The following is a 24,751-nucleotide window of genomic DNA, read 5'->3' as shown; positions in this document are numbered from 1 at the left end:
TATCGCATATCCACAGTGACATTGTGTTCTATATTTTAGCTACTTACGGTGTGATCTCGACAAACATCTTGTACAGCAAACATAAAAATGTGGTTAATTCGTATCACACAAAATCAAGGGCAGATCTAGCAAGCAGCTTTTGGGGAGGCAATTTCAACAAAGCAGAAACAGAACCTTAGCTACAAACGTACCGTAAATAAAGTTACTTTTCTGTGTTTTACGGGGCTCGATCGCTCTTCCCTAGATATGCCACTACACAACATCTTAAACTATCTAATTCAGGTTCATGAGTTGTGGCCAAGGTGAGATTGAGATAGTATTCAACTCAGTGCTTCCACTTTTACAAAACTAGATTACCACTTGTATTACCACATTTGTCCTCAGATTACCACATTTTTTACTGTGATTTTTTACCCGATCTTAACCGTATTTTACATTAACACAGTGGCTATCTTTACCCACTTGTTGCCATAGTTACTATCAGGTGTTGTCAGAGTTAGGATTAAAGTTAGTAATGGTTAAGGTAAGACTTGGGAATAAGGTTAGGGTTTTACCCAGAACTAAAAAAATTTCTAAAATGCAAGTTTTTGTTTTCAACAGCTTTAAACTTTTCTCAAATTACGACAGAATTCCTTATCCGGCAACGCTATTATTTGGTTATATTTACACTATATAGTGTAAAATAAGGCCTAAAACAACTACTCAGTTTATTAACAGAACGTCCGAAATAAGAAAGCAAAGTACCAGTAGCTTAGCCAGGAATTTTGAAAGGGGGGTTTTGACGGCCGCCGGGCTTCGCCCGCCGGCCTCTTTGCCAAAGGCGACACCCAGCAGCGGGGGGTCTGGAGGGCTTTCCCAGAAAATTTTAAAAAATTACTTTAAATTTGGTGGATTCTGAGAGCATTTTCAACAAAAATGTGGGTATAAATATTCCTGTAAAATAGTGCTGTCTGGTGGCATAGCAAAAGAATAAGATCATGTTTTCTTGGGCATTTTTCGGTAATAAAGCTAAGTCTCTATATTTTTTTGTTGTTGCTAATTCCTGGCTGAGATATTTGAATGTTTAGTATTCGCAAAACTCGCTCTTTTAATGCAGTTTTGTTTAAAATTAGGCAAACTTTGTTTTAGAGACATAGAGACTGAAAGCATCATTCTCAATATCGTGACGTCACACGCGTGCCAAAGGGGGGGTTGTAACCCCCAACCCCCCCCCTGGCTACGCCACTGCAAAGTACTGTACTTGACACCGCAGCTACAATCTGAAAGACATCTTGATTATGAATATGATCACATGGTCAGTGGTCACCCTACCTTCAAAGTCAAAAGTCAGGACGCATTCCAAAATCAAATCGAAAACAGCGGAACATGCTAGTCACATGCTGTTATAAGTAGTTTTTTGCATATCTGTTCGATTTTGGAGGGCAACAGTTTAAATGCTCTTATTTATTGATAGTATTTTATGTCAAATTTTCAAAAGTTATAATTTCCACATTTTGGCAACATTTCCACACAAAATTTCCATATTACCACATTTTTACCACAAGTTTTTCATTACCACATTTTTACCACAAACATGATGAAAATTCCACAATTGTGGTAATGTTTTCATACTGTGATTGAGTCACGGATATATTTCACCAGGTAACTGCAATTTATTAGCCTACACTTCCTTTTTATCCGATATTTGTAGATGTTGAAATGACGCAGAATGTTTTCAAAAATTTGTGTTTTTGAAAGAAAACGAGAACTGTGGTGAAACGAAAATTTTCGAATTGCACTCAAGTCTCGTGAGCTGCGGTTTTCGGATTTCGTTTTGCTGAATTTAGCTGAACAGCTAAATAGTTTTTCACTTTTTCTCAACTTTTGGTCCTGATGTGTCAGATGTGATGCGATATTGATGTGTCTGTATTCGCTGGCAGAGAGAAAAGGACTGCTTGGGAGATTTGGACAGTTTTCTCAGAGGTGACTGATGCTTTCGAAGAACTACTACGCATGTGAAGTGATGTCAGTGAGGAGTCAATGTCACTGCTGGAGCGCTTCGTTGTGCTGATGTATGACCGCACCAGCGACATCATGGAAGTGAACGACGCTTGGAAACTACTCTTCGCACACAAGTCGAGGGCTCTAGAAAACATCCTTCCTGCGCAGGCAACATTCCAGAAACACATCAAGCGGGTTTCTTTCCAGGCCAATTGCTGGAACCAAACTCTGGTCCTAAATCCCAAGTTTCCGAGCCCATCTGACTGGGGCTGGACAAAGGAGGCCTCTGGGTGGCAGCCTCTCTGGACGACACTGCCAGAGGCATCAAAATCTTGCCAAGAACTGATCCACTGCAACTACAAGAAAGGGTGTACCGGCTACTGCAAGTCCATCAAGGCTGCGCTGAAGTGCACTGCATTATGCGCATGTTCGGAGACTGTTAGCTGCGATGACACACCTCGACATTTATGCGGCAATATGGATAATTCGTCTGCATATCATTACCGATAGGTAGGCTACTATTCATGTGTCTGAGGCCCCGCCTGGCCTCACTGTACTTCAAGCTTTTATAGCCTCTGTCTAATGTACATTAAACATTACACTGCAGCAAGTTATCTTAACATGTCTTTCAAATAATTCGCGAGACAAACAAACTGCACCACAATCGTGAAAAACTGTAATTTAAGTCATTGACCTCTCAAGGTCATCAGAGGTCAAATCTGACTTACATCCCGATCTTAAAATCAACCTTATGATATTATGTACTAACCCTGGTGAAAATATCATGCTTTAATATTTATCATAACATGTCTTTCAAATAATTCCCGAGACAGACATAGCCTACTGCACCAGAATCTTGAAAAACTGTAATTTAGGTCATGTTTAGGTCATTGACCTCTCAAGGTCATCAGAGGTCAAATCTAACTTACCTCCTAACCTTAAAATAAACCTTATGATATATACTAACACTGGTGAAAATTTCATGCTTTAGTCATAATTTGCACAATGGTTATGATAACCTGCTGCACTATACCTCTTTGATTTGCAGCGTTTCTGTTTGTGTAAACAAAGAACTGAACATAAAGCGTCATTATGATACAAAACATATTATTTTTTTCCAAGTTAATGGGTCAAACAAGGAATGGCAAGTTAATCTACTCAAAAATAGCTTTAAAACAGAAAGTTTCTCTCTTACAAAGGAAAGGAAAACCAATGAATCAGAAAATTCTTTTGCTAGCTACAAGCAGAGATGGGCGTGATCTTGATCTTGATCTTCAAGATCACTTTTTTTTTGGTGATCTTGATCTTGATCTAAGATCACTTTTTTTGTGTGATCTTGATCTTGAAGAACAATAAGATCAAGATCACTTTAAAATTGAATTTTACTTCCTAGATGGAGGCATTTTTTTAGAACTCGTACTGTACAAAGAAGTTAGTGGCAACTACTAACATAAAGCCACTGTTAATATGATATGTGCCCAACAAAAGACGATTTAAAGTCTCCATCTAATCTGGTCAGTGTTGCCATTTCAAAATTGAAAAAGTTTTCTGTGTTGGTCATAATAAAGAAGTCAACTTCCGTGTACTTTATGTTGACGCATAATAAAAAATGATTTAATTTGTTCACAATTTCCAAGTGCGAATTTTAAAGAAATGTTTGCTTTCTTTGACTCAATTTTAGATGTTTCAAAACTCTAGAATGGCGGTGTTAAAAAATCTGGATTCTAGCAAACTTTGGTCATGTAAAGTGGTTTATTGCAGCAAATCAACCAGACCAAGACTTGTTTAGGGTCTGAGTATGGAGCGGTTTGTCGGACCGCAAACCTCTGAACTTTTTTGACAGCAGACAACAGTATCAATGTTGCCAGATGGGTAAATGGTGCCATAAACATTGACATAATCTAGTGAAAGTTAAAACTACTTAGTAACACGAATAAAAACTCCCACATGAACCAGACAAAAATTTGGTAAAAAAGATGCTGTTCAAAGTTTATTTTTTTTTATTTATTGTAAATAAAAAAGTATAAAACTAATTGCAAATTTTGCGACTTTTTCAAAACTACTGTAGGCCCTAATTAACCTCGGCTTTGGGTGTGACGTTGCGATTCTACGCAAACTACGTCAACAATTGATAGGCCTAATAGCAACAGTCACTAACTTATTACAATTCTTAGGCTAGCGATCGAGTAGTTAAAAGTAAAAGTTAGCAATACCAACTATATACCTTTACCCAGGTTGCTCATAGTAATTAATTTTTGCAACATCATTGATCAAAAACTTCATTTTTTTTTCAAGTAGCCTACACAAAAACTGATCTTGAAAGTGATCTTGATCTTCAAGATCACATAGTTTGGTGATCTTGATCTTCAAGATCACCTATTCTTGGTGATCTTGATCTTGATCTTCAAGATCACCAATACTGGTGATCTTGCCCATCTCTGGCTACAAGGTAGCACATTCAATAGCAAAAGATAAGAAATCGTATAGTAACGGCGAGTTTGGGAAAAGATGTAAGATGGATGTTATTGAAAACATATGTCCAGAGAAAAAAAAAAACTATTTTTCAAATATAAGTCTTTCAACAAGAACCGTAACTCGACGAAAAGAAGAAATATCTGAGAACGTAAAATACAGCAAAAAAGTTATTGCATATCTACAGTTCTTCTCAATGGCAATAGATGAGAACACAGACACGACAGATAAGCCTTCATCTGAGCAGGGAGTATTTGTGCGTGCAGTAAACATAAGGTTTTGATGTTGAAGAATTTGTTCAGCTGATTCCCGTCAAGGGTATTAAGCTTCCTAGCTGATATTCTGAAGGCATTAGGCTACGTCAACACCTTGAAGTCATGATTCTGAATCTATCAAAACTGGTATTAATAGGAAACAACCCGCCAAGCCAATGTGAAGTTTGGCTTTGGCCCGCTGTTAGAAAAATGTTGCCGACCATTGCTATAGGCCTACAATACGACATACTTTTCATTCCCGTAATTTCCTTCCGGACAGCACCATTTTACAGGAATATTCGTACCCACATTTTTGTTGAAAATGCTCTCAGAATGCACCAAATTCAAAGTAATTTTTCAAAATTTTCTGGGGGAGGCCCCCCAGACCCCCCGCCGCTGGGTGGCTAAATCCCCCCTTTTAAAATTCCTGGCTGCGCTACTGGCCAGATCTCTTGGAAAAACGTTATAAGTTTCTACAAATTTTATTATATTTTCAACAAAGGGCTCAACTTTGGAATCTAAACTTTCAATATTTGGGGGGGGCATGGGCCCTTTCGCCCCCCCTGGCTACGCCTATGTTTCCTTGATATTATCAAATTATTTCATTTTTTGTCGTCCTTTTGTCTGTTTGCCTTGTAGGCCTACTATCCAAGTCAACATTAAATTTTCTAACGAGTGACTTCTTGCTATGTGTCCGAAATATCTTAATTTTCTGAGATTTATTTTGTTAATCAGACTTCTGTTATCGTCTATTTGTTGAATGACAAATTCATTTGTTTTTCTTTCCGTCTAGCTCAGTAGTTCCCAAAGTGGACGCCAGCGCCCCTCGGGGGCGTTTGCGACCATGAAAGGAGTGCGGGCTATAAACTTCAAGGTGAAATTTGGCATATAGGCTATTATTTTTCACTGTGATGGTCAGAAATAAAAACAAACTATATAATAAAACAAATTCTACGATATAGAGCTATATTAAATCTATATTGTCTAGTTTGTCTTTCCTTATGGCCTTTTGTACCTCTCTATTGAGCTGAGCGTAGGCTACTCTTGTCAAGCTTCTTGCGTCTTGAAAATTTTTGCTTTCAACTTTTTCTGTTGTTTTATTTTTAATGTCTCTTCTTTGATCCAATTGTGTTGTTTCCTGTTTTTCTTTGGTATTGTGATCTAGGCAGATTTTAACATTGTTTCCTTTGTATTATTCCAGCGTCTCTGAGGTGATGCTTCTCCCTCTACATCTAATAACACCTCAAATTTTTTGTGATATTGTCATTTACCGTGAACTGGAAGCAAGGAGTGTTTCATTTCCTGTAGCTGAAGCTTTTCTGCTGCTTTTAACAATTGGTGATTCGTACCACAATCAGCTCCAGGATAAGTTTTTACGTTTTTAAAGCTTTTTCTCTATTTTTGTGAGTTCATTGTTAAATATCAAAAATCGAGTTAAATATTAAAAATAGTCTAAATCCTATTCAAACCCGGTCACTGACCTCAAATTTAGCCGGATTTAAACCCAGGTCCATGTTCATCTTCATCTCTAACCTCATTTGATCTGTTTATCGCAGTGTTGTTTACTTGTTATTATTTCTGTGTCACTTGTTGACTTTCTACTGTTCGGTTCAAAACTATTCGTTTGTAGTTGTTGGACAGTCAAAAACTCAAATTGAACTTTTAATTTAGCATAATCAGGGCCGTTGAGTGGATGATTGTGGCCCCATACCAATCAGATCTTCTCGCCCCAAATTAAGATACTTCTCGAAAACACGCGCGATATCCGAAGTATGATTGATGGTTTCCTCAAGTTTCCCGCCCCTTCGGAAATTTTACAGGCCCTGAAATTATTCTCGTGCCCGGGTCTAAAAGTAGCCCCCGGAGCCCTTTGTCAACACTACTGAGCATAATGGTCACTTTCTTGCGTTAGGGGAATGCAGGGCAAAATCTCCCATCTGAGAGAGAAATCGTTCTTTTTTTACTGTTGCAAAATACTTTTAGCAACACCCTTTAAAAGGAGAACTACCAACAACAGCTGCTTTAGAGTGCTTGGAAAAATTGTCTTTCCTCTAAAATTTTTTGAGTTTTGACGCTTTTGTTATTCTCTCAACAAACAGACTTTTACTGGAAAGCTTGTTAGAAATTCCTATTGTCAATTCTTCTTTTACCTGGAAATGAACTTAGAAGAAGGCAGTGTAACGTGTATGCTATCGAAATCCTCATTGGGCCCTTTGACGAGGTGGGAACGTTTGCCAAATCAACCGAAAACTGATTTTAAAGTACCCTACCATTTTTGTCTGGTCCTTGAACAGTCCGTTTTGTCCCATTCGGGGGTCCGTTTTGCCCCAACACTATGCTTCACATAAAACACTTTTAAAATAAATTGTTACTAAAAGACTCCAACTGTTTCTGATTAATAAAGAAGTATTTCCATACAATTGATTTAGCAAACAAGCAACTTCATCTTCACTTCAACTTTTGCAGCCAACACCGACTTTCACTAGACTTTTCTTACATTAACATCCTCTAAAACACATTATCTTTTCTCATTCCTTTGTTCAAAATGGCATCCGTTTCGTATTTTCAAAAAAAAATTTCTTGGCGTTTGTCATGATTTAGTAAAGGAATTGTGATGCTAGTCCGTTTTGCCCCAAGGCTCCGTTTTGCCTCGCTTTCTCTTATTTATTATAGCCTTTATTGATATAATCACAATTAGGCTATACCTGGTTAGGACACAACCATGTGTTGAAAATACTTGAAAATAGTTTACTTTTTTGTTTATGTTATGTCCGCATATTTTTTTCGTTTACGGTAGACAATAAAATAAAAAGTAGCCTATGTTAAACCTACCGTCCTACCGACGTTAGGCTACTCAATATTTTGTGTCTGTGATAGGGTGCAACAAAGAGAACTCTCTTCCACAGGTCTAGACTTATTAAAATACATTTTAGACGAGGCAGTCCTGACTTGTAAATGATTGTGAAAAAGTTGTGTTTTAAGCTCCAAGTTATTATTTCAAGCTCTTTTATTTGGATCTAAAATTAAGTTGTGTGATTTGACATTTTTTAAATTGATGTTTTACATTGATCTGTAATTGATTAGTAATGTCTGAGATCTGTAATTGATATTGATCTGTAATTTTGGATCTGTAAATTTAGATCTGTAATTGATATTGATAAGTAATTGATCTAGCAAATTTATCGCAACAGTTTATAATGCCGTAGGATAGCTCAGTGAACAAAAACACGATAAGAACAAGCAGCACTGGTTCAACTCTATAGGGGTTGGCAATTGGAAGTGCGGTAGGCCATAGCCAGACAGAATTTCAGGAAGGCAAAATCAATTGTTGACTGGGAGCAAACGCCATGCAACACGAATGACAATGGTATTAAAGCGTTGTAATAGTAATAAAAAATATTGTATGGTGGAGCACGATGAAATTTGCTCCTCTTCCCCGTGGCTACGTCTCCGGCTACATCAGTGTTTCTCAAACTTTTTTAGTCCATCGCCCCCTTTTCGTTATTAAAATAAAATTTCGCCCCCCTAATTCTGTAAAGTAAAATAGACATTGATAATAGAGTGATAGACAAATTTAGTTTTAGGAATTTAATCAACGAAATTGACAGTAACATGAATAGGCTACATGATAATGTTCAATGGGATGGATGAGCTTGGCGACTTCAGGGATATCTAAAGAAGGGGATACGAAGGCTTTTATTACGTCTGACAATAGAAGGGCTTTTGTTAATCGTAAATAATCTGTGTTTATCGTAAAATGACAATTGGCACCGATAGTAGTTTAATAGATCTTGTTATGATAACTTGCATTGCGCTATTAGCATCAGGCCTGGATATTCACAGCATGCTCATGGTTGCTTGTTAATTCAACTACCAATATACTTGCTTTACATCTAGCCTACTGCAAAGGCTTTGTTAAAAAAAACAGCTTACTGGTAACTTTTCAACTGTCTTTGTAAACAGGTATTCTTTAAATATGCTCCTCGTAACATTTGCTAACTTTCTTCTGTAGCTTACTGTATCAGCTGCACTACAAAATTTCTACGATTTTAAAAAGAACCACATGTTTAAAGCACTACAAACTACCGCCCTGGTAGTGTCATGAGAATAAGGCAATCGCTGCGAGCCTTCATATCCCATTCTCTAGATACCCTGGGCGACTTTTACAAAGTTTTGAAATGTTTGGCGACATCTTCGTAAGATAGAGTAGAAGATCATCCCGTTTATGAACTAGCAAGCATGTCTTTGCTTTGAAAGCATCGATGCCACAGCCGAAAACCCCTTTTAAACCATACATGAAGTAGGAAACGACAAAATCCACATTCTTCTAGCTTCTTTCCAGAGAAGCTCATATTTGCCAGCAACCTGGCACAAAACAAATCGTAGCCTACCTATCGATCACTTCTGAATTTCACTCTTGACTCATCATCTGTTTGCATATCAATGAACTGCTCCTGAAGTTCCACTTCTAAAGTATGTCTGTAGGTTCGGTAGAAAATAGTTGTACCCCCCAGTTTGGAACATGGAGGTCCACGACATCTGGAAAGCGAAGTTTCATGTCTTTATGAAGCATGTCTAAATGTGAGCAGTATTTTTGCCGTTGTTCTTCTGTAATAACAATCTCGCTCAAATTAGGAAACTGAGTAACATTCTCCCTCAAATTGGGAAACTGAGACATTTTGACCTACGCTTTTATCTTGTTGACGCATTTATCCCAATATTCAGTGATTCATGCAGTTCAGGACTGAGATTACGGGCAACCAAATGCTCACGGTGAATTACACTATGAATTACAATAAGTCCAGGAATTGCTCTTTTCATCAGTGCAATGAGCCCTAGATGCTTTCCAACCATTGCCAGAGCACCATCAGTTGCGCATTGTAGAATATTCTTCAGTGAAATCCCCTCCTCTTCGTAGAAGTTTTTCACTGCATAAAAGATGCTTGAAGCCTGAATATCTGTAAGAAGACTGAGCGCAAAAATCATTTTTTCTTGTTCTCATATTATGAACAAAACACACATATCCAAGCAGCAGCGATACATTGTCGGTCAAGGTGGAATCATTTATTTGCAGTAGCCTAAATGGTTTGCGCGTTGGACATTTGTTAGCGCGTTGGACTGTTATTGGTGGTTTCATAAATTCGCCCTCTTCGAGTGTTTTCGCCCCCCAATCGCCCCCTTTGATTTTTTCGCCCACTTTGACAAACGCTGGGCTACATGCTGAACTTGAGCCGGAGACTTCACTTCTCGAATTTGAGCAAAGCGTTTCAAGTAGGCTACAACGTTCAATTCAGTGGCGCTTAGTGGACGGATTAGTTGAACAACAACATCTTTTAGATGTAGAGAAACCTTAACTTTATAAACTTCAGTGACCATATCTGTTTTTCTGCTTCGTGGTTTTTATTTTGTGTCATTAGGTTAGCAACAAGTCGTTTCGAAAACACTCTACGTGCAATTCATCTTGCCCTTTGCAATCAATGTTAAGTAATTAGAGCTCCAATGTGTAGCAATATTTCTTTGCCATGTAAAGTTTACACAGGAAATCTTGTGACACTCTTTTGTAGCCTACGCTTGCATGTCAATTTCTATTACTGTATATCACAAATACGTGAAGTGACACATCTTTCCAGGCATTGTTTTTTGTTGGCAGACTTTCAGAAGTCACTTGATCACGTAGTCCCTCTAAGAAAAGAAAAAAACATACAATTTTTCTAAGATGTTTTAGTATTCTTGCTTGCTGGGCTCGCTCAACTCCATTTCATCAACTTTACTTGTCCGCCCGTTAGCTCAGTGGTTAGACCTAGTTACGCGCCCGACTCAAGATTACTCCACGGAAGTTCGACTCTCGGGGTGTGCGCTTGAACAACTCACGTTTAGGACTGCTCTCCATTAAGCGGCATGTAGTGAATGGAAAGGCAAGGTTTAAATCAGCTGATTACAGCCATGCACGTTAGAAAGTTATAATTAAACGTTTCGCCGTCGGCAGCGTTGCCCAGAGGAGGAATAGTCATTTCGATGGCGAGGGTTGGATTCCCAACCTTGCCATTAGTCTTTTTACTTTTGCAATTACCAAACAAAGTTCAAAGCTAGAATCAACTCTCTGGCTGAGCGGTAGAAAAGTCACAATGACTGCAATCAGCTGGTTCATAGAAAAGCCCCGTTAGCTCAGTGGTTACGCGCCCGCCTCAAGATCACGCGGCGCTGGTTCGACTCTCGGGGTGTGCGCTTGAGCAACACATTTCAGGACTCTTCTCCATTCAGCGGCACCTAGTGAATGAAATAATTTCCCGGCAACAACGCTTCAACAATCGGAAAACTTTACTCTTGCCAATCTATATGTAACCGGCCCTGTGTCAAGAGCCTCTACATACAAGTATGTGGGAAAGGTAGATACACTTCAAACGGAATTTCCAAATTTTTGGTGAAAAACTATACAAACTGAGTATAGGTTACAACGTATATTGGCGGTAGCATAATATATTACAAAAAATAACAAGTTAAATAATAGGCCTAGGATTCTCAACAGCCGATTGTCTGTAGCAATGAATTGACAGCGATTGGCGTATAAGTTATAGGCCTACCGGTGCCTTGTCCATAAGGCTGTTGAGTACTCAGTCTTGTGCTGCCAGCCAGAAAAAACGCTCTTTTCTACACAAGTTGAAGAGTAGGCTACCTGGGAAAACAATCTCTGTTAATTAGAACTTAAAATCTTGAAAGAACTTAAAAAATCAGTCGCACGCATCACGGCATCGGAATCGAAGAAAAACCAATGCAGACATCGATTTACCCGGTAATAGCCTACATTCAATGACGAATGCGAGAAAAAGCGATACATTTTGACAACTGCGTAAAGTCAAGAGTGGCAGTACGAAAAAGAAAGTTTGTGATGAATGTCTAAAATCTTTTGTGATGAGTTTATCTTTCTACCTTTGGCATGGGTTTAAATAAGAATAAGAAAGGGTGGAGGAAGAGAGTTGTTAAGAATGCTTTTTCATTACTTTCAAAACAGAAGATAATTTCAACTATTGAGCAACGCAAATAAATCATTTTGATACCAATGCACTGTAAAATAAGAAAAAGGTCTCAGCCAAAAACTTCTTACTAAAAAAGTTAATGACAGACCTCACAATCATTTTAACGCTGGTGGACTCACTGCACTGGTGCATCCATTTTGTGCAAGGAAGGAATGCACAAAATGGATAACACTAGTCAACAAAATGAGAAAAAATTTTTTTGGCAGGACATCTAAGAGTGTTTTCTGGGGTTTTCAAGGTCGCTGATTACGAATATGACATTGGTTTTGCCAGATTGACTCTAGTTTAGAAGATACCTATACCCCTAGATTAGCCCAAATTAGTGTATTTACCTGTATTTACCCCCAAAACATCTCACCAAGAAGAACATAAATCTTGTTTGATTTTTTTGATATTGGCGCAATATTGTTTGATATAACATAACAATTAGTAATGAAAGCTAATTTAAAAATTACTTTAAAGTCCTAGATTCCGCACTTCCTTTTTTCATGATTTATTGTGTATGGGGGACTGGGGGTATGGGAGTCTCATGGGGGTATCACCGTATCGCTGTGAGAATTAGCGGCTCTTTATAGATAGCTCTAAAGCAAGCCTAAAAATTGTACTATTGCACAACGGAAACAAATTTGCTCCTGTAGGCTACCAATTGGACATATCACCAAGATGAAAGAGGAGTATGATGCCATCAAACTTTCTTGAAACTTCCTTGAAAAGCTTGACTACAATACCCATAAGTGGCTTATCTGTGTTGACATAAAAATGGTCAATTTTCTAATTGGTCAACAAAGTGGATAGCCTATACCAAGTATCCTATCTTCCTGTGTTTGTGGGACAGCAGAACGAGAACCCAGCACTGGCGCAAGAAAAACTGGCCAAAACGCACCAGTCTTCAAGTTGGGACAGCCAATGTAATCAATGAACCTTTAGTTCCCAGAGATAGAATTGTATTTCCTTCTCTGCACATCAAATTAGGGTTAATAAAGCAGTTCGTCAAAGCATTAAACAAGGAGGGGAATTGCTTCAAGTACATTTGCAGTCACTTTCCAGGACTCTCCGATGAAAAGCTTAAATCTGGTGTCTTTGATGGACCTCAGATTCGAACGTTGATGAAAGATTCGGCTTTCACCAGTCACATGAACAGCAACAAACTCACTGCATGGAACTCCTTCAAGGATGTAGTACAAAACTTCTTGGGGAATCACAAAGCACCTAATTACAGAGAATTAGTTCGGAAGATGTTATCTGCATTTGGAAAACTTGGAGCTAACATGAACATTAAAGTTCACTTCATATTCAGCCACCTTGACAGATTTCCTGACAATCTTGGTGATTACAGTGAGGAGCAGGGGGAAAGGTTCCACCAAGAAATCAAAACAATGGAAGAAAGATATCAGGGCAGATGGAATGAGCACATGATGGCAGACTATTGCTGGAACCTGTAAGAAACTGCCCAAAAGTTTTTTACAAGCGAAAATCTTACAAGAGACATTTTTTTCAGCGCAAATTAGTTAATAGTTTAAATCTTATTGTATTTCATACCATTGTTTTCAATTTACAATGAAAAAGATAATGTGGTTACTTTTATCTAAATTTTATGATACAAGGTTGATTGACGGATTTGATGCAACATTTTTTAGTGTTTTATGTACTTACACTACTGTATAGCCTATATGATAATGTATTTTGTGTAGGCTATATGTCGGATATGACATCGGTAATATCAAGTTTTGAAGTATGACAAATCTAATATCCCTAAAAAATTCGTGATGTTGCTGTATTTAACCTTAAAACTCTCTTTATTATTCACAATTGACCATTAAATTGCATTTCTGAAATATCTGATATGGTTAAACTGTTTTTTTCTGATCTAGCGCATAAGGCTCAAATATGGGATTTTGGTCAAAATGACCCTATGCGATATCTTCAAAACTAGAGCCAATTCGGGAAAACTAAGGCCATATTCGGAATCAGCGCCCTTCAAACCCCCCAAAACCACTGTAACTTTGTCTGCCAAAAAAATTGTGTTGACCAGTGTAATTAGCCTACGATTTTTCACTTCATTTAGCTATTGGAAAATCTGTCGATCTCGATAACCGCCCTGCGTTAGTGGTTTAAACTTGAAAGCCTCTACAAGTAGGCTATGCAAAACTGCCAGGATGGCGTATCAGAGGGTTCGTCAAAAAGATTAAAACCAAACAGTAATGTAGCTGAATACAGCACCTTTAACTAGCCTACCAACTTATATATTATTATCTAAACGACTGCAGTTGAAATAGAAAATTTGATTTAGGCCTGCACTGCTATCACAGGAGCCTAAATTAGCTTAGGCTATAGGCCTATTCCTGTTTAAAAATCCGCTAAAACTATTTTTCAGCAAACTTAAAAGAGATAAAAAACATTTTTTGAAGACTTAAAATGAACTTAAGATTTATATTAATTCTGTTAATTGTCTTTCAATCCGAAAATGAAGTTTTAACACAAGATGGAGGACCACGGATACTACAAGCTCCTGTATGTGCTCCTGTTCTTGGCACTAACCACCAAGGTACGGTAACAAAAACACTATGTTTGATAGTTGATAACCGATAGGCTCCATCATTATAAGTTCATAGGCTACTAGAATTTGCTGCTTGTTGAAGCCTTTAATTGTTCAGTTTCATTTCATTTTTTTGTCAGAATACAATTGCAAGAAACGTTTTTTCTATAATTGCATTTGCAGCAATAACATGTAAACTTGACACTGTACAAATCTGTAACAAAGGCTACTTCGGAACTCCAAGTGTTAGTTGAGAAGTAGGCTGCTGCCATGTACATTAGGGTGGAGTGAAACATAGGTTAAAAATGAAAGTTGATAGAATCAATCTGTAATAGTTACTAAAAGTTGTGATGTGGTAAATGTATTCACATGCTGAAATATTTTTGATTTTGATCAACGTTTACGTCTGCCGCAAGTCCATTGAAGTTTTCACTGGTATTTTGGAGCTATGACGTCATCACAATTAGCAGATCGTCACTTTTATCTAACTTCTACCTTCGGTACTTCTATCTAACAATATCAGAGTTGTAAATTACACATAAATCGTTGCAATGCAGTGGAAAATACGTCTTTTAGAACGCTTGTTGCATGTATATGATCAACTGATAAGAAAAAACACGGATTTTAAGCTATTTTCTTCAAATTTCTGTTCCTTTCACAAGTTCATCACCACAGTTTAAGCAAGTATGTGCAATGAAGGTAAAGCAAACTACAGTAGAAAAGTGTTTTTCTTAATATGACAATATTGAGATTTCGGTTGCCTGTTTACTTTTGATCCCATATAAATATTGTAAACGCTTTTTAAATCATCAGCTTATACAGTACATGGGCGTTGGCAGAAATATTGCAGGGGGAGGGGGCAAACATCTTTTAAGCCAAATTTCATCTTGTGAGCTACAACGAGTGCAACGTAGCTAAGTGTATTGATGAAATGTAACGTAAATTTGGACGGCACGAGCGAAAACGTTACAATTAAAGATATTTCCAAGGCATACTTAGCGATAGTTTCCGAAAGCGCGAAAAAATAGTCCTGGAAAAATGTTGGTTTACTTCGAAGAAAATTGGATGAAAAAGATATTATCGCCCAAAGGTAAGAAACATTTTTGAAAGTATCGTTTTCATAAGGAAAGAAACGTTTATAAAACCCAAATCCAGGGGGACAAGTGCCCCTCTCTGTCGACTCCCATGAGTTTAAATCTCATTAAGCACTCCATTTGCCAAAAACTCTCGTTTTGTATTGAATACAGGCATTTCTAATTTTGACTGCAGTCTACTTCGAATAAATCCCTCCCGTTGTTTTTGCCCACACACCGCAGATGCTGCTTCAGTAACGAGGCGCACGGCCCCTTCCATGGCTTGCGTGTGACACGGATAGCTAGGAAATTCAAGCTCTGGAGCTGCAGCATCTTGAATGAAGGACATTAACTGACTGTCCGGTATGTCTCGAGTTAGTGGTGGTTCATATCTCTCTGTATGCTGCCAATCAATCAGTTCAAAGTATTCGTTTGCTTCAAAGATCAAGAGTGGAACTTTAAAGAGACGAATGGAATCTCCATGACCTTGTTTTCTGGAAAGTATCCTTCTCAGTGCTAATTTTCTGTTGTACAGACGTTCATCTACCAACATCCACAGCAATAGGTTCTCTTGGTGAGCAAAAAAGGCATTTCGGTTGATACCAGGGACAACTATTGCTTTTAGTTCAGCGCTAAGACAGCGCGACTTTTTAACTACGTGAAACAAAGTGTTTAGCTCCTTTACAGTAAGTAGTACATGAAGGTTGCGTTTTCACTGCAAACCACGTTGGAGCGTATAACTTGGCAATGTAGGCTACTCCACCAAAAGTTTTCTTGCTTCAGTTGTCCCATTAGGTCATGACGATGTCGCCGCCAATGTGCGGGTTCAACTATGGCAGGAGAGACTGGCAGCCGGACCGACATTGGCCAATATGGAGCTCACACCCATGGAGAGCCTTCCTCCCAGAAAACGTGAACCGTGGAAGTATTGGCGATGCCTCAACCGCTTAAGAACTGGTATTGGCAGGTGTAAAACCTTGATGAGACACTGGGGGTATTCCATGGGGAGCACAAGTTGCAAATGCGGACAGGAGCAAACGATGCAACATCTACTCGAATGCCCTGACCTAAAAGCAAGGTGCTCTGCACAGAATTTGGCCGAGTTCAACGATAGAGCAAGGGCCTGCGTGATGCTCTGGGCTACGGCCGTGTGATACACGATGAAGAAGACCAACGCTCTCAGATTTTACAGGGATTGTTTCGTGAAACATAAAGCTTCAAAATGCGATTGGTTGTTGTCAGCCATCTGGAGTGATTCATCTTTCTTGGATTACAATAGGCAAGCTTGGCATCACAACGCCCTGAGCTAATTGCTTTACAGATGCCATACAAGTACAGTAGGCTACTGCTGGTCTGTGCTTAAGCTCACGTCAATTGAAGGCAGTTGAATATCAACAGCCTCAAACTCTGTGACTGGTAAACTGTCACAGTCTTCAAGTTTTTTACCAATGGAGCCAGAAAAACTTAGTGGACCAGATGTAACTCCATCAAGATAATGCATCAAGTGTCTCAGTGGTAATTCATTAAAATGCAACAGACATACAAACCGCTGCAATGGCTTTTTCAGGCCCTTTTTAAGAATTGCATATTTCCGATTATGTTGCTTAAATGGACTAATTGAATCGTAAGAAATATCCTCTATGACGTCACATGCGATGGTTTTGTTGCGGAAAAAAATCTGAAGCAAATTGTGATATTTAATCAGCACATCCCTTGTAATCTTGAACTTGCTTGCGGCAGACGAAAACTTTATTTTAAAACGCTGAAATTTTCAAAGCTTAATAGTCAAGCCACACTACAACTTTTAATCGCTATTACAGAGCAAAAATCAAAATTTTCTTTTTTCACTCCACCCTAATGTACATAAGCCTGCACTGCTTTCGTATCTTTTCTAATGGTTTGGACTACTTTTGTATTCTCTTGTAGTCAGTGGCGTAGCAGCCACTTGGCGGTTCTGGCTCTGCGCCAGGGGCGGCAGGCTGCAAGGGGCGGCAAAATGAGGCTGCACAGTGCACCCAGCACAAGAAATGAAGTAATGCAAAAATAGATTTACCGGCAAAATAGGTTTATAGGTTTACCGGTTTGTTTAAGCTTGGTTTACCGGCATACACCACTTGAATGATATGTTTGGATTTTTGAATCCTCACGCGCTGCTGCAAAGCGAAAGTCACAATGGATTCACCAACGCTTTTGAAAGCACTTATGACAGTGCTTCTCAACCTTTATTTGTGGCGACCCAAAAATTAAGGTTAAATTAATAGCGAAGATTTGGCGACCCTATTTCCAAAACTACGTTTTGTAAGCATGAAAAAATGAGCCGCATTTATATATAACACGATTAAACATAAAAACAAAATGTCAAATTTTTAATGTGAGCCTTGATGACTTTGTATTGTTTCAACAACTTGTCAAAACTTGGAGCTATCTTGCTCAGTGCCAATGTCATGTCATCTTCAGGTTGAAGACAATTTCTCTCCTTTGTTTTGATGTAAGCGCAGAAAACCCTCTCACAGGCAGGCAGTAACAAATGGCAGGAGAGCTTTTACTGCGTGCGTGCCAACAACAGTCTTTTCATTCATGACTTTTGTCCAAAATTGACCAAGGGTTTCTTTCTTAAAACAGTTCATCAGTAGGCTACACTGTCGCATTAAATGTCAATAAACTCCTCTTGAAAGCCACAAATGCTTTGGTAGTTTTCAGGCAGGGTATCAACATCAATAGCTAATGGATTGCGCACTCATACTAAATCCTTTGCAATTTTAGAGATAATCAAATCAAATTCTCGTATCAATGAACCCAAATGGTACGAGCTCCGTATCTACCAGTAGCCTAACTAATTCAAAACAGTAGCCTAAATGTTGCAGTTTTCTGGGACACGATCTTCCTCTTCCACAACTTCAGCTTTTCTGTAAAAGCAATCAGTTTTTCAGATACATCGACCAACATTATGTTTGGTCCTTGCAAAGATTTATTCAAGATGTTCAGCTGCGAAAATATATCAGAAAGATAGCCTACGCCATAAACAAAAGCCACTTTTGATCAGCAAATTTTTCTGCCAAGCTATGCTTCTTGTTTATCAAAAATTCCTTCACCTCTTTGCGCAGAGTTACAAATCTCTCCAGTAGCCTACTTTGCCACAAGATAACCATCTCACAACAGTGAGATAACCATCTCACAACACACAACATATCAAACCATCTCACTATTTCAAACAGTCGTGAGTTCAGTGATTTGGCCTTCATGAAGTTGATGATGTGAATTACATCTTGCATGACAGTGGAAATTACGAAAACTATACAGTATAGTGGTAGGTTTACGAAATTACGAAAAGTACGGTTTTAATTTTGCTCAAGAGACATTATCTTTTATCACCACATCTCACAGCGACCCAGCCAAATGAAACGACGACCCAATTTTGGGTCGCGACCCAGGGGTTGAGAAGCACTGACTTATGACGACGAAGTGGACTTTTTGGAGTTAGCTGTGGAAATTGACAGATTTAAGAGGCTGGTGCGAAGCAGTGAAACACGTTTGATCGTAATGCAACAGCGTTTGATGTTTTACAGTGGTTAGCTAAATCACATCTACTTGATTCGACACCATATTTATGCTTGTGTCTGAAACTTTATCTTACCATTGGTGTTTCAATTGCGAGCTGTGAGAGGAGTTTTTCAAAGCTCAAAATAATAAAGTCGTATTTACGTTCTACCATGAATAATGATGGGCTATCAGCTCTATTGATTCTTTCTATAGAAAGAGACTACGTTCAAAAACTTGTTTTTGAAGATATTATCGCTGATTTTGCTTCGGCGAAAGCTCGAAAAGTTCAATTTTGAGGCGGCTATTGATCTTTTATTTGCCTAATACATTTGTTGTCCATTTTTTTGTCTTTTATTTTTTGCCTTAACGCTGAGACAGTGAGGCTTCTTTCTCAAGCACTATAGAACTTCTGAGACGCGGCACATTATTTTTATTGAAAAGATTGCTTAAACATGAAACTATTTCAAAATTTGCTGCCGTCTACTTAGGGCGGCATTTTCAACGAAAGCCAGGGACGGCAGCATAATTATGCTCCTATACGCCACTGCTTGGAGTCCTACTAAACGCTTTCATATCATTGTTTGTGGAGTCTCACCGTCTTATTTTAAGTCTTGAGAAGTTATATCTTTTAAACACAATATTTAGGAGGATTGATTCAGGGATCAAAGGGAGAAAGAGGATTTCCTGGTAAAAGAGGACCTCAGGGTCAAAAGGGTGAAAGGGGACTTTCTGGAAGGTCATTGGACTTGGGAGGTAAACTGATAAAATTCTTCATAATTATTGACAAACACACTTGTATTTAGTTTCACTTGATCATCACAGAGTGACATCCCTCATCTATCACATGGCTGAAGCACCATATAAGCAATAACTTCTGTGATGATTTTAACTTCGAATTTCACTGCATAGCCTATTTTTTTACAATCATTTTTACAAAAGCATTTTACTTCCTTTTTGTAAATATAAAAATCACAAATTATTTCGCTTCACTTCTAAATTATATTTTGTAGAAATAACTTTTCTAATATAATAAATTAAAAAAAAATCCATCCAAGTTATGAGTAAGTTGTTGACAATGGATTACCGGCCAACAGGTCTAACATACTATATTATCCACAGGCTTTTATTGCCACAAACACAAGAACGTTACAAATAATCTTTCGTAGTATGTAGGCTATTAAAATATCTTTTCTCTACTTCCTGTAAAGGTTGTCCCGTGATCAAGTATCATTTCCCACGAGAGCTTCAAACTGAAGACTACGTGAGGTATCGATCGTATTTCCCTGCGATGAAAGAAACGACCATTTGTGCCTGGCTTGAATTGCCTCCTACCGTTGACGAAGAGTGGTTCCTTAGCTATGCAGTTACGTCGCAGGCAAATGAGATATTAGTTGGATTTCGTGACACCAAAAATATCGGTTTCTGGGCTGGTGGAACTGACTCAAATATTTTAATTCCTTCAGTCGCTTCTTTGAAACAGGTACATGTAATAAACAATGGCTTCAACAACTTTGTTGAATCTGTTATCGATCGTTAACCTGTGATCATGTTTGTTTTTGTAAATAACCCCACTACAAGTTACAACAAGCTAAACTGCAACACTTTTCTTAGAGAATGCAATGTAGAAAAGGAAGCTTATGTTTACTGTTGTTTTGCTTTGGCAAAATACCTTTTATAGTTGACATCTCCAGGGTACACAAACAATCAAAACTCTGGCAGGCCTTGCATAATAATAATTCTTTGAAAAAACGTAATCGTTGTATCCTACGGTAAAAAGTTTTATCATGCCTTGCGGAGAACACCAGATTTTATCAAATTTAATTTGAGCAACACTGTAAAATTAGATATGACAAGTATCTGCTGTATTTGATAAGTAGGAAGTTATAATACAATTTTGGTAAAGCGTGAATTTCTTGAACCATAAGTAAATAAAACCTAACAACCACACGGCATTTAACACAATGAAAATAGACGAAAAATTACAAACATACTCATGTTAGCTCTTATCAAGTAACCAACTGATTAAGTAGGAACTTATGTGCAAGTCTAAAATGCTTAACATATTAACTACCAAGTGTTACTTCATTTTCAGTTTATTTATTTTTTCTGCTGGTAAATAAACAAAAATATACGACACACAATAAACAAAAATAATTCGCACAGCATGGATGGCAGCGAAAGACCACAAGGTCTCCAAAATCAGCTAGCAAAGACAACATTACACGATTGTGTAACTATCACTGCTTTCAAACTATTTTTAAAACTTAAATTGTTGAAGAACAATAAAAATTGGATTTTGTACAAAACTGCAGCGATTGAAAACATCAAGAAACACTTTAAACCATCACATTTAAGTCTATCTCCATCTAAATTTTCAGCTACAAATTTGCGTTTGGTTCTCTAGTCAACGTAACAAAAGAGGAGTTTACATCAATGGTGAAGAAGCAGCAACCATTTCCACCAGCACCAATCCCGTACGAGGAGGAGGAGACTTAGTTGTTGGGCAAGAGCAGGATGCTACTGATGCAGGAGACCTTGTTGCAGAAGAATCTTATACGTAATATTTTAGGCAACATATTAATCTTATTTTGTTTAAATTAGTTTTTTATTTCTACAATAGAGATTAATATTACTAATTCTTACTCTCATTTCCAGTCCACAAGACGTGTATTTCACAAGTGGCTTTACAGTCACCAATGTAGGCAACACATCTAGACATAGACAAAGTGAAACTGTTCACCAGGCATTTGATAAATAAAGTGATTTGCGTTCTTCTAGTGACTATAGGCCACTAGGTTACCTCCTGATGCTAAGGATGATACCTAGTTTTCATTACCGACGTTTCGTCAGTCAGCACGTAAACACAACTTGTTCAGTAACAACCTAACAACACAACCTGTCCGCCCCGGTAGCTCAGTGGTTACGCGCCCGGCGATCACGCGGGGTGTGCGCTTGAGCAACGACAACTTGAGTTCGACTCTCGGGGTGTGCGCTTGAGCAACGCATTTCTGACTGCTCTCCAATCAGCGGCACCTAGTGAATGAAATAATTTCCCTGCAACAACGCTTCAACAATCGGAAACTTTACTCTGTCAATCTCAGTAACCGGCCCTGCGTCAAGAGCATCTACAAGTATGAGAAACTATCAGGAATAATCAATCAAGGCTTTGTCAGTCCGAGGACAAAGATACAAAAACCAACCAACCAACAATTGGCACAACACAAAACATACTGACGAAATGAATAAAGTAGCGAAAATCAGAGTTCTCTAGGTATCATCCTTAACATCAGGAGGTAACCTATAAGCCTAGTAGCCTATAATCACCACAAGAACGCCGCAGTCACTTTATTTAACATGTTGATTTTGTAAACAATTTTTATCTGTTTCGGTTTGAAGAATCATTGTTATGTTGTTTAGATTAATTTCCGAATTAAATAACTGTCACGATAAAGCTGAACAATTTATTGATCGAATTGGTGTTGAATAAAAATTCTAAATTTGCATTTGAAATACTGAATGCGACAAAAGTCGCCAAAACACATTCTATCCCGTTGGATAAATATTGTAATCGAAGTTAAGATATCTTGTTATGGCTTGCCTAGTTGTGGTAGTTAGTTTGCAAATCAGCAGAGCAACGCTTCTTTAATTTTTGATTGTTTTTTATACAATTCATGCGCACTAGCAGGCTATACTATAATTATTATCTATATGCAGTGGGATGGCGCAGCGGATAAGCGGATAGGTTTACGATCGTGCAATCCTGGTTCGACTCCCGCTTAAGTTGGTTGTTGACAAAACACTGCTCACATGTGGAGTGTAATAAATTGAGTGGGGGTTAGTTGCTGAAGTAAAGGTGGCCGAGAGAAAGAAACGGGCAAACCTACTCTCGTTAGTGCCTAAGGCTTAGTATAATGAGTACCTTATCTTCTTATCCCCCATGCTTGGATTCAAGTAGAGGACTCACCTTTTTATACGCTCTAGCAAGAGAAATCAAAGCTTTCTCCCAAGAGTGATTGTCAAAAAATTACACTATAGATTTTGTTCTATTTGTTTGCGGTTTACCATCGTTGTATCAAATGACATATCTTTGTAATGTTTCATAGAGGCAACATCACCAACTTGATGATCTGGCCTCGTGTACTGGCTGGTAAGGAGGTCGCCAACATGGCGCAACGTTGTGAATGCCCCAATGACTTCGCCATCGTAACCACACTGGATAGGACAGAGCTGCATGGAGAAGCAACTTACAGCATTCCAGACATTTGTCCTACTCTTTGATTCCATTTTCTATTTTAATTGATACGTGATGCACACTGCTGCAAAACCATTGAATCATCTTGTCATGAAATATCGCATATCCACAGTGACATTATGTTCTATATTTTAGCTACTTACCGTGTGATCTCGACAAAAATTTTGTACAGCAAACATAAAAATGTGGTTAATTCGTATCACACAAAATCAAGGGCAGATCTAGCAAGCAGCTTTTGGGGAGGCAATTTCAACAAAGCAGAAACAGAACCTTACAAACGTACCGTAAATAAAGTTACTTTTCTGTGTTTTACCGGGCTCGATTACTCTTCCCTAGATATGCCACTACACAACATCTTAAACTATCTAATTCAGGTTCATGAGTTGTGGCCAAGGTGAGATTGAGATAGTATTCAACTAGTGTATTCATATGATGTTAAAGGTCTTGAAGCAAGTTTCTGTCAGTGCTCAACGAAGCGTAATGTTTTCATAATGTGATTGAGCCACGGAAATATATCACCAGGTAACTGCAATTTATCAGCCTATACACTTCTTTTTATTCGATATTTGTAGATGTTGAAATGACGCAGAATGTTTTCAAAATTTGTGTTTTTGAAAGAAAACAAGAACTGTGGTGAAACGAAAATTTTCGAATTGCACTCCAATTTTTGTGAGCTGCGGTTTTCGAATTTCGTTTTGCTGAATTTAGCTGCTTTCAAGCTGTTGAGATATTTTATTTTAAAATAGTGGAATAGTGGTAGTAGTTTCGTATGGCAATGATTCAGCAGAAGTCAAGATTACAAACATTTTGCGATTACATTTCAATTCAAGTTTGAGGTTACAAAGTAGGCTTAAGTAGGCCTACATGTCGAGTTTAATTTTTCATGACTCCAGAGACAATGTTAGGCTACAGCGACTAGGGCTGTTCGAAACGGACTTTTTCAAGTCAAATGAAATCATTCTCAAAGATTTTTGATCCGAAACGAAACACAATCAAGACAAATGATTTTAGGTCGAAATGAAATATTTCACTGCTACTAGGCCATTACTTTCGAAGATTAGGAAAAGTAGTCGACAGCCAACGTCCTTTCTCCGCCAAGCAGAACAAAACACTGGATTGCAGAAACGTAACTAACCAAATTTTGGTAAAAAGAGCGGGTTGTTTGAAACGACTCTATATCAATGATGTCCTGGTAAGTCGTTGTCAGGTTTTGAGAAGTTTTTTTAAAGTAAACAAAACTTCTACTCAATACAAAAACTACAGTATGCAGTAGCTTACAAGCAAAGATCTCCTTGCCATAAACGAAAAAGCAGCGGCGTGGTTTCTTGGGCATGGTTAATTTCTATAGAAAGTTTTTGCCATAGCCTACGTCGCCGCTCTCTTGCAGCCATTAACATCTATGCTGTCCAACAAAACAAAAAAATTATAAAATTTTGAAATAGTCTGATGCATCACGACAAGCATTCAAAAATGTGAAAAATAAATTAGAAGAATCTACGTTGTTGCAATTTCCGGTGCCCAGAGCCCCGACTAACCTCGCCGTGGATGCCAGTGCGACCGCCGTCGGAGGTGTTTTAAAACAAATTGTCGAAGAAAAGAAAACAAAGACC

General features: G+C 38.2%; 1 protein-coding gene across 1 annotated transcript; it reads left to right on the top strand.

Moving 5' to 3' along the window:
* Positions 1-12,975: 12,975 nt before the first annotated feature.
* On the top strand, positions 12,976-23,448 carry LOC145785937 (neuronal pentraxin-1-like). The gene is made up of 6 exons (XM_082597630.1): positions 12,976-13,178; positions 14,149-14,285; positions 19,535-19,642; positions 20,098-20,369; positions 21,268-21,446; positions 22,993-23,448. The coding sequence occupies exons 1-6, from the start codon at positions 12,976-12,978 to the stop codon at positions 23,165-23,167; spliced, it is 1,074 nt and encodes a 357-aa protein (XP_082453756.1). The 3' UTR covers positions 23,168-23,448.
* The last annotated feature ends 1,303 nt before the right edge of the window (positions 23,449-24,751 follow it).

This window comes from Aplidium turbinatum, chromosome 16, assembly GCF_918807975.1.
Source record: "Aplidium turbinatum chromosome 16, kaAplTurb1.1, whole genome shotgun sequence".
In the NCBI taxonomy this organism is placed as follows: domain Eukaryota; kingdom Metazoa; phylum Chordata; class Ascidiacea; order Aplousobranchia; family Polyclinidae; genus Aplidium; species Aplidium turbinatum.
The sequence above is the reverse complement of the archived record's forward strand: the minus strand, read 5'-3'. Positions and strand labels throughout refer to the sequence as shown.